Source organism: Pyrus communis, chromosome 15 (assembly GCF_041283825.1).
Source record: "Pyrus communis isolate YQ-2024b chromosome 15, ASM4128382v1, whole genome shotgun sequence".
In the NCBI taxonomy this organism is placed as follows: domain Eukaryota; kingdom Viridiplantae; phylum Streptophyta; class Magnoliopsida; order Rosales; family Rosaceae; genus Pyrus; species Pyrus communis.
In genome coordinates, this window is record NC_142579.1 from 1,136,739 (window position 1) to 1,146,794 (window position 10,056).

Sequence of the window (10,056 nt, forward strand, 5' to 3'; positions counted from 1 at the left end):
TATACTGAAAATAAGAAAACAACTTTATAATAAATGTTCATATAAGTGTTCAAAAATCTCTTATATTTTATTGAAAAAAATGAAATAAAAAATAAAAAATATCGTTTTTTCTCCACCTCCATAGGCTAGGCGGACGGCTATCTAGCTGCGACCAGTCCTATAACCATAACGATGATGACCAGCAAAGCGGTTAAGAATCCCAAAACTATCAGATCCTTCTTTTTCCACCTTATCTGACTTTCCAGCTGCCTGCAATCTTGTGCCTGCATCGGCAAACCAATCAGTAACACAGCATACATAAGAAAGCGAATCCTACCAAATCTTCCAGCTAAGAAAGCGAGGGCGGAAGCAGCACCATTAAAGGAATGCGTTCTCGATCTCGATCTCGGTCTCGGTCTCTCTCCCTATCCAGATCTCGGTCTTGATCAGAATTGGCGGTGGTTGCGGGCAGTGCGGCGTCGGAGGAACGGCGTGAGCGGGAGAGAGTGGAGAGGAAATGGTGCTGGTGGCGCTTTTGATCTTCGGTTTGTCCTTGACGGCGTTCGAAGGCTAACTGCTCTCGATCGAGGACAGGAGCAGATTCAAGATCCAAAAAAACCGAACTGGATTGTTTGACACGTGACTCTATTCCAAATGGGTACTATCTAAAATTTGGACCGAAATCTCTTCAACAATTTTTTGAATAAATTTATATTCATGCCTACAAGTTTAAAAGCATAAAAAAGAACATTATTATAATTAAACTACAAGAAATTAGTGGGTGTTCCATGTAATCAATAATTTAAGTGTAGACAGACAACTCTACTCAAGAAAAAGTAAATCAAATATTTGGACTAAATGAATAATATTAAACTATGCTAGATGAAACTCTTGGATATTTCATGTAATAATAAGATACTAATCATACAAACAATAAAATATGACAAAATTACCCTTGCACTATTTTATGCATTCGTCTCGGGGTTTGAACTTTTTTGTTTTTTTTGTTTGGGGGGGGGTGGGGGGTGCATTTGTCTCCCATTCTTTTTGGTGAAGCATGTGACCTCAAATGGGCTATTGACATTATATATTAAGTATAGATGACTGGTGTTTAGCTATGTGTTGATAAATTTTATAGGCCGAACATAATTCACCATCAATATTATCGATATTGTCTCAATTTGATCTCCTACTCGTTAGTATTAGATTTTACCACAAAATTTCTCGCTAGTATTAGGAGCGCAAACTCTCATATATTTGTTGTTTATTATTTTATTATGTGACCGATGTGGGATCATATTCTCCATTATGTGTTTGCTTCACATACTAATAATGAATAACTGAAACAAGTTTTCCTATAATATTATGAGGGAATAATATCAAAATATTATGAAAAATGCTAAGGATCATTTCTCGAAAGTGAAACTCTCTATTAATTTTTTGCCACAATGTTTTAATGTTGGCAAGGGAACTAACACTAAACTATGAGTTGTGAGAGAGCTCAAGGAGAGTTCTACTTTGAGAGAGTCTCCTTAGCATTTCTCAAATATTAGATAATTATGTTAGTCTTTTTAACTAAAGTAGTCACTGAAATTGTTATAACTCCTTACTTTGGTCACTGAAATTTAAAATTGATAGAAGTGTTTCTTGAAGTCAGAAAAATACCCGTCGGCCAGGAATGACCAGCCAGACAAATTTGCTGCTTTTGTAAGAGTTTCTCTCCAGCTCAACACCTTGTCCATGTTATGTTTGAGTTTGCTTTCATGGTCAGCAAGTGCCTTACCAAAACTCTTGCTTTGGTTCCTCACATCCGATGGATCCACCTTGTAAAAAACTGGAAAAACCATCTGCTGCAGTTGTTCTTTACAGTGAAAGATGTGAACGAGTTCATCTAAGCACCACACTGAGGAAGCATAGTTTTCGGAGAAGACAACAAGAGAAATCCTCGAATCCTTAATTGCTTTGAGAAGCGCTGATGATATTTCCTCTCCTCTTTTAAGCGTCTCTTCGTCCATGAAGGTTTTGATTCCCTTCTGAACCAAATTGTTGTACAGATGACCTACAAAATTGTAGCGGGTATCCTCTCCTCTAAAACTGAGGAAGACATCATATGTCCCCGAATGGGTGTAAGAAGAAGACGAAGAGGAAGAGGCTCCTTCATTGGTCGTTGAATCCATGATCGTTCGATTACTAAAAAGGATGAGATGCTGAGAGATTAAATGTCAAAGACTGATCCATCTCGTGTTATGAACTTATGATAAGGCCTCTTTTCTAGACTTGACAATATGCGTGGCAGTTTCCTTGCCATCTTCCACGCTGACCTGGTCAAGGAAATTATAATCACGTGGCCAGTTCATTTTTGATTTGGCTAGTTCATATAGACAAAAATTGACGTAGTGAAGTACTATGACATAATAATATTTTTTCACTTTTAAGTGAGAAGTCTAAAGTTCGATTCATAAATGACTAGTTTGATCCACATTATTATGCATTCAACTGTGTGGCTTAGCCTAATTTGGTTTTTATCATAAGTCTTTACTGAACTATTATTTATAGTTGTTTTAATATATACAAGTGAATTACTTGCCATGACTGGGCCGTGGGAGATTAGGGAAGTCGAGGATAAACTTACAAGTATTTTGGGTCAACCTTTTATTGAAGAGTCGATTGAGCAAAAGAACGAGCTAATTGGTATACTAAATAATTTGCTTGAGGAAGAGGAGCTATTTTGGAGACAAAGAGCAAAAGAAAATTGGGTCAAACTTGGCGATTGTAACACCAAATTTTCTACCAAAAAGCTAATTGAAGATAAAAGAGGAATTCGCTGCATAGTCATGAGGATGATGGTAGGGTATGGCATGAAGACCGTAAGGGAATGGAAGATGTGGTGGTATCCTATTTTTCCACCTTATTTACTTCCAATGGTGCTGCCAATTTCGAAGATATTTTATGTAATATCACACCTTCGGTAACGGATGAGATGAGCAACAACCTTGGGAGGCCTATCACGGATGAGGAGATTAAATGTGCAGTCTACCAAATGCATCCCACCAAAGCATCTGGACCTGATGGTATGTCTCTCGGGTTTTATCAAAAACATTGGGGGATTGTAGGTCCTGATGTTTGTAATTGGAATCCCTGCTATGATTTTATCGGGGCAAATCCTAAGGAAGATTAATTATACACATGTTACTTTGATTCCCAAAGTGAAGGAGGCAACAAAGATGACACAATTACGCCCTATAAGCTTGTGTAATGTTCTTTATAAAATTATGGTGAAGGTATTAACGAATAGAATGAAGCTAATTCTTCCCCATGTCATATCTCCCACCAGAGTGCTTTTATTCTGGGGCGATTGATTTCCGATAATTACTTAGTCGTTGTGGAAGTTGCTCATTGTATGCATAAATAGTCCTCAGGGTTGAATGGGCTTATGGCATTGAGGTTGGACATTAGCAAGGCATATGATCACCTGGAGTGGAAGTTTCTTGAGGCTATGATGTATCACATGGGTTTGTCGTCAACATGGATCCATATGGTTATGTTGTGTGTTTCCATAGTCTCGTACTTTTTCTAATGCTAGGGAGACTAAATTTTGAAACAAAATTTGCAAACTAAATGATGTGTCACCAATAAGAATGAGCACGTTTATCAACGCTCAGGCACCAATAAGAATGAGCACGTTTATCAACGTTTAGGTAATAAATCAATTAGCAACTTTCATGTCCTTTAGTTTCTAAAACTTTATCTACAAATTTAGTCTCCCTATCATTACTCATAGTCTTGTACTCTTTCTAATGCTAGGGAGACTAAATTTTGAAACAAAATTTGCAAACTAAATGATGTGTCACTAATAAGAATGAGCACGTTTATTAACGCTTAGGTAATAAATCAATTAACAACTTTCATGTCCTTTAGTTTCTAAAACTTTATCTACAAATTTAGTCTCCTTAGCATTACTCTGAGTTGGGAAATTAGGAAGTCGAAGAAGGAAACTTTATCGTATGTGAAAGATTGGCTTTGTAAAAAACTACAAAGTTGGTGTGGTGGCTTATTGAGTTGCACGGGACGAGAATTGTTAGTGAAAACAGTGGCACAAGCCTTGCCTATGTATTCTATGCAATGCTTTCTTCTTCCTAAATCCTTATGTGAAGAATTAAACATGATGATTGTAAAATCTTGGTGAAGTGGTGATCCGGGCAAGCGGAAAATCCATTGGCTCAATTGGTGTCACTTGTGCAAGCCTAAACACAAGGAAGGTCCTGGTTTCAGGGATCTCTATGCTTTTAACCTTGCCTTATTGTCGAAACAAGCATGGCGTTTCTTTCAACAATCTGTCTCTCTTGTCTATTATTATTGAATTTTGAATGTCTATATTTTGTATTATGTGAAACCAAGTACAAGGAAAGCTCATATAAATGAGCGGAAGAAAGAAAGAGAAACAGAAGCCGAAAACAAAAAACACAGCAGAAAACATGGAAGCAGAAAACATGGAAAAGTAAAGCAGTCCTAGAAAAGTAAAGCAGCCATAGAACTTCTTCCAATATTTGCAGGGACAACTATGACAGCCAATGTACCATACATACACCCATGCTTTCTTCCAATACTCCCCCTCAAGCTGGATCAAAGGGATTAATTGATCCAAGCTTGAACAAAAGACGTTGAAAATCAGCAGAGGGTAATCCTTTTGTGAAAATATCCGCAAGTTGATCATGACTGCGCGTGTGGTGAGTGTCGATCACCTTGGACTGAACTTGATTTCTGACGTAGTGACAATCAACTTTAATATGTTTAGTTCGCTCATGGAATACAGGATTCGATGCAATGTGCATCGCGGCCTGATTATCACAATGTAGGGACATGGGTTGTTGATGAGGAAAACCTAAAGTCAACAGAAGGCTTTTGAGCCAAATAAGTTCACAAGCAGTGGACGCCATAGCACGATACTCTGCCTCTGCACTAGAGCGTGCAACAACACTTTGTTTCTTGCTTTTCCAGGTAACTAGGTTGCCTCCCACAAACGTACAAAACCCAGTGGTAGACTTGCGATCGAGAGAATTGCCTGCCCAGTCAGCATCGGTATAGCCTGAGATCTGAGTGTCACTATTGTTGCGCATAAGAATTCCTCTACCAATGGAACCCTTAAGATAACGTAGCACACGATGAACAATCTTCAAATGATCCATGCTTGGAGAGTGCATAAACTGGCTAACAATGCTGACAGCATATGATATATCAGGACGTGTGATAGTCAGATAAATGAGTTTGCCAACCATTCTTTGATAGTAACTTAAATTGGGAACTGGATCACCGTGAGTTTTTAGCTTCAAGTTGCTATCCAAGGGGGTACGAGCAGGCTTGCAATCTGTCATTTTTGCTTCGTGAAGAAGATCCATGACATACTTGCGTTGGTTGAGGAAGAAACCCTTGTGAGAGTGTGCCATCTCGATGCCTAGAAAGTATTTGAGAGTGCCAAGATCCTTGATAGCAAACTTGTTGTTGAGATACTGTTTAAGAGCATTAATCTCTGACATATTATCACCAGTCACAATTAGATCATCAACATAAATGAGCACAACTAGTTTACCCACTAAGCTGGAACGAACAAATAGGGAAGAATCCGCAATACTTCGACAAAAAACCAACCCTTTTCCAGAACATGACTGAGCTTGGCATACCATGCACGTGGACTTTGCTTGAGACCATAAATGGATTTATGGAGTTTGCACACCATTTCTGGATTGTTTGATTGAGGATGACCTGGGGGTAGCTTCATGTAAACCTCTTCTTCAAGTTCACCATGCAGGAAAGCATTTTTAACATCCATTTGAAAGAGAGGCCATGCATTGTTAATTGCAACCGACAACAATACTCTAACAGTGTTCATTTTTGCCACCGGAGCAAATGTCTCTTTATAATCGACGCCATAGGTTTGTGTAAAACCTCGAGCAACCAAGCGAGCCTTATTCCTTTCGATTGTGCCATCTGAATGAAACTTAGTTTTGTACACCCAACGACTCCCCACTGCCTTCTTTCCTTTTGGAAGTTTCACTATAGTCCATGTGTTATTTTCATGGAGGGCTTGAAGCTCCTCTGCCATAGCATTTCTCCACTCACTGTGAAGATTGGCTTCTTGAAAACTTTGAGGTTCTCGAGCTTCATTAATGGCACTTAGGAATGTAGCAAAAGAAGATGAGACTTTGCTATAATCAATAACATCAGTCACGGGATACCTGGCAGTGTAGGTCACATAATCATGCAACTTGGATGGAAGTTTCCTCTCTCGTGCAGGATTGCGACGAACTGTAGGAGATTGAACTACAGGTATTTGAACAACATCATGGTTGGAAGGATCACTGGAGGGTGCAGTGTGAATCTCCGATGAGGAAGGGTTTTCATCTTCAAGGTGTTCCACCGAGTGAAGGTTAACATCATCCGACACATGATCACTAGGAGTGCATGTTGCATCTTCTCCGTTTGGATATGGAAAAGGAAATAAGTCCATCAAATGCTCCCCCTGTCTAGAGTAATCCAGTGATTGTGAGAAGTAAGGAACATGTTCTTCAAATTTAACATCCCTTGAAACAACCATTTTTTTAGTTGTTGAATTATAGCACTTGTAACCTTTTTGGGTAGATGAATAACCTAGAAAGGCACATTTGGCAGCCCTTGGGTCTAGCTTGTCACGATTTTGAGTTTGAATGTGAACAAAGCATGTACACCCAAAGACTCTCAAATGGGAAAAGTTGATCTTTCTATTTTTCAAGACCTCATAAGGTGATTTAAAATTCAACACTTTACTAGGCAATCTATTGATGAGATATGCCGCAGTAAGGACTCATTGAGACCAAAACGTCTTAGGCACATTCATGTGAAACATAAGAGCTCTAGTATTCTCAAGTAGATCTCTATTCTTCCTCTCGGCCACCCCATTTTGTTGAGGTGTTCCAACACAGCTTGTTTGGTGTAATATACCATGCGTGCTCAAGTAGTGTGACATGTTATGAGACATATATTCTGTGCCGTTATCTGATCGTAAAATATGAATTTTTGAAGCAAATTGGGTGGCCACAAGTCTATGAAAATCTTGAAAAACTTCCATCACTTCACTTTTAAATTTCAAAAGATACAACCAAGTAATCCTTGTGAAATCATCCACAAAAGTTACAAAATATTTGTATCCATCAAAAGACTCTATAGTTGGTCCCCAAACATCGGAATGCACGATTTCAAAAGGGTTACTAGCCCTAGACAAAGAGGAAGTAAATGGTAATCTAGTAAACTTAGAAAAATGACAAACATCACAAGGACTTGTAACTTTGCACATATTTGGGAACAAGGTGGATAGAACTTTTTCAGAAGGATGTGCTAGACGTTGGTGCCAAAGTTGTTGTTCTTGAGCTAAGCTTGAAGTGACTTGAAAAACCTTGGGAACTTGAATATGCTTGGAAAGATAGTAGAGACCATTTAAGAAAAATCCTTCACCAATCGTCTTCTTGGTGACTACATCCTGAAAGATCACATTTTTGGGAGAGAAAATGGCAAGACAATTTAATGAGTTTGTGATCTTGCTAACAGATAAAAGTTGAAAAGGGAATGAGGGAACATAAAGAGCCTCAGACTCGACATCACTTGAGATCAAATGTATTTTTCCTTTTCCCACAACCATAGCATTTTTTCCATTGGCAACTGACACTTGAGATGGAATAGAAAATTTTTCAAATTTATGCAAGTTTGTAGACTTGTTAGTCATATGATCAGTGGCTCCAGAATCTATAATCCAATAATCATGCACATTACCAATGTTGAGAGCAGTTGAGAAGGAGTGTAAGATACCTGGAATGTCCCTTTGTACCACGCCTTCATTTCCAGCCAGGAAGCCAGCAAACTGTCCTAGTAGTGCAGTTTGATTGTTGTCACAATGATTTAGTGGTCCTTCACTATCTCCAAGACCTTGTTTCTTGTGAAGAAACATAGCAAACTCGTTGATCAGTGCAGCTGGATTAGTGGTGAACTTCAGTGCTCCATCAGAAGAAGTTGTGGCAACATGATTTGCCTTGTAAGAAGGGTTGTACGAGCCTTTCGAGACACCTTTGTTATCCCTAGGAAACTTTGGTTTTAACTCTGGATGAAGAATCCAGCATCGGTCTCTTGAGTGCCCACCAGCATCACAATGGCTACATTTTAAGCCAGTTTTCTTTCCTTTGTAGCCTCTCTCCTCACCAAGTTTTTGGTTAGAGAAGTAAGCCCTAGCTTCTGGTATATTTGCCTTCATGTCCAAGGTCATGACTTTCCTTCGAACCTCTTCTCTTTGAATTGTGGCACACACACTTGAAAAGGAAGGCAGGTCGGGATTCATGAGGATATGGCTTCGAAGATCTTCGAATTCAGGGCTCAGGCTTGCTAGGAGTTGGAATATTTTGTCTTCCTCGGCTCTTTTAGTTAGCATAACAGCGTCGATGGTGTGTGGTCGATACACATTCAGCTCGTTCCACATAGTGGTCAGCTTTCCAAGATGTTGCACAAATGGCTTCCCTTCCTGTTGCAAACCAGCAATGTCCTTCTTTAACTGAAACACTCTAGCCGCATTGTTCTGATTTCCATACATTTCCTTGAGATTTTTCCAAAGAGTCATGGAGGATTCAGCATAGCTAAAAATTTCTGCAATCTTACGATCCATGGAATTGAGTAGCCACGACATGACCAACTGGTCTTTGCATAGCCAAGCATCATACTCCGGTGAGGTAGTCTCAGGCATTGGAATAGCACCATTAACATAACCAAGCTTTGATCGTCCTCCCAGAGCAAGAGAAACTGCTCTCTCCCATGGAAGATAGTTAAACTCATTTAGCAAGACAGAACTAAGACGTTGATTTGGGTTGATATCAATATCTGAGTGTGGTGATGGTGGAGTAGCATGAAAGCCGTCTCCTTCCAAATTTACTAAGCTTTCTTCAGCCATGATTGAAGGACAAGAAGCTCACAAATCTCTCAAGAGAACACCACAGAGACAGGCCGGTTAGGGTCACTACTCTGATACCATATTGAATTTTGAATGTCTATATTTTGTATTATGTGAAACCAAGTACAAGGAAAGCTCATATAAATGAGCGGAAGAAAGAAAGAGAAACAGAAGCCGAAAACAAAAAACACAGCAGAAAACATGGAAAAGTAAAGCAGTCCTAGAAAAGTAAAGCAGCCCTAGAACTTCTTCCAATATTTGCAGGGACAACTATGACAGCCAATGTACCATACATACACCCATGCTTTCTTCCAATAATTATGTTTTCAAAGCCCGCTACTTTCCTACAACCGACTTTCTGGGTGCTCGGGTCAATGCTAATGGATCGTATGTTTAGAAGAGTATTGCGGCTGCACGGCCGGTGATACATAAAGGGCATCGATGGCAGCTAGGTGATGGGAAGAATATCAGAATTTGGCAAGATAATTGGTTGTCGAGAGACTCCTACTTTTGAATTTTGAGTCCACCGTTGGTGTACTGGGATGTTGCAATGACGGTGGATAATCTCTTCCTTGCTAACTCGTGACAATGGGATTTTGAGCTGCTGCATGATTATTTTCTCAGGAGGAAATGGAACTAATTGTCAGCCTTCCATTCAGTATGTGTTCGGTTGTGGATTGTCGAATTTGGCATTATGAATGCAATGGGAAGTTCTCAGACCGAAGTTCCTACCATGTGGAACGTAGAGTCATTCCCTCAGCCGGGGATGGCGCAAATGCTTCTTCTTTTTATTCTTCTTCTGATGATGGAAGGGAAATGTTATAGAAGAAATTATGGAATGCATGTGTTTCCGGGAAGGTCAAGATTCGTGTTTGGTGTGCATGTTTGGACTCTCTTTCCACAAAATCGAACGTTACAAAGAGGTGAGTGGCTGTGGATAATTTATGTGGTTTTTATGGTTCGCATGGCGAATCGACAGAACATTTACTAAGGGATTGCAGAATGGTGAAGGTGGTTTGGTTTGGTGATTTGGGACTCAAGCTTGAGAATGGCAACACTCAACAACTTATGCAATGGTTATTACAAATTGCTATGCACTTTCCATCCTCGGTCTT

At 39.4% G+C, this 10,056-nt stretch overlaps 2 protein-coding genes across 4 annotated transcripts; both read right to left on the reverse strand.

The window, feature by feature from the left end:
* On the reverse strand, window positions 1-2,232 carry LOC148690333 (disease resistance protein RPV1-like). Of its 3 annotated transcripts, none has more exons than XR_015956779.1 (3): window positions 1,645-2,232; window positions 356-700; window positions 1-249 (listed from the first exon to the last, which is right to left on the reverse strand). XR_015956779.1 is itself a non-coding variant. In XM_088685902.1 (2 exons), the coding sequence occupies exons 1-2, from the start codon at window positions 2,154-2,156 to the stop codon at window positions 625-627; spliced, it is 588 nt and encodes a 195-aa protein (XP_088542028.1). In that variant the 5' UTR covers window positions 2,157-2,232; the 3' UTR covers window positions 1-624. The 3 variants fall into 3 exon arrangements, 1 of the variants encoding a protein (XP_088542028.1); XR_015956778.1 differs by having other exon boundaries at window positions 1-263; XM_088685902.1 differs by having other exon boundaries at window positions 1-700.
* A 2,547-nt stretch (window positions 2,233-4,779) lies between these two features.
* On the reverse strand, window positions 4,780-9,023 carry LOC148690334 (uncharacterized). Its single transcript, XM_088686270.1, has 4 exons — window positions 7,816-9,023; window positions 5,844-6,450; window positions 4,901-5,574; window positions 4,780-4,817 (listed from the first exon to the last, which is right to left on the reverse strand). The coding sequence occupies exons 1-4, from the start codon at window positions 8,939-8,941 to the stop codon at window positions 4,780-4,782; spliced, it is 2,445 nt and encodes an 814-aa protein (XP_088542396.1). The 5' UTR covers window positions 8,942-9,023.
* Between the last annotated feature and the right edge of the window lie 1,033 nt (window positions 9,024-10,056).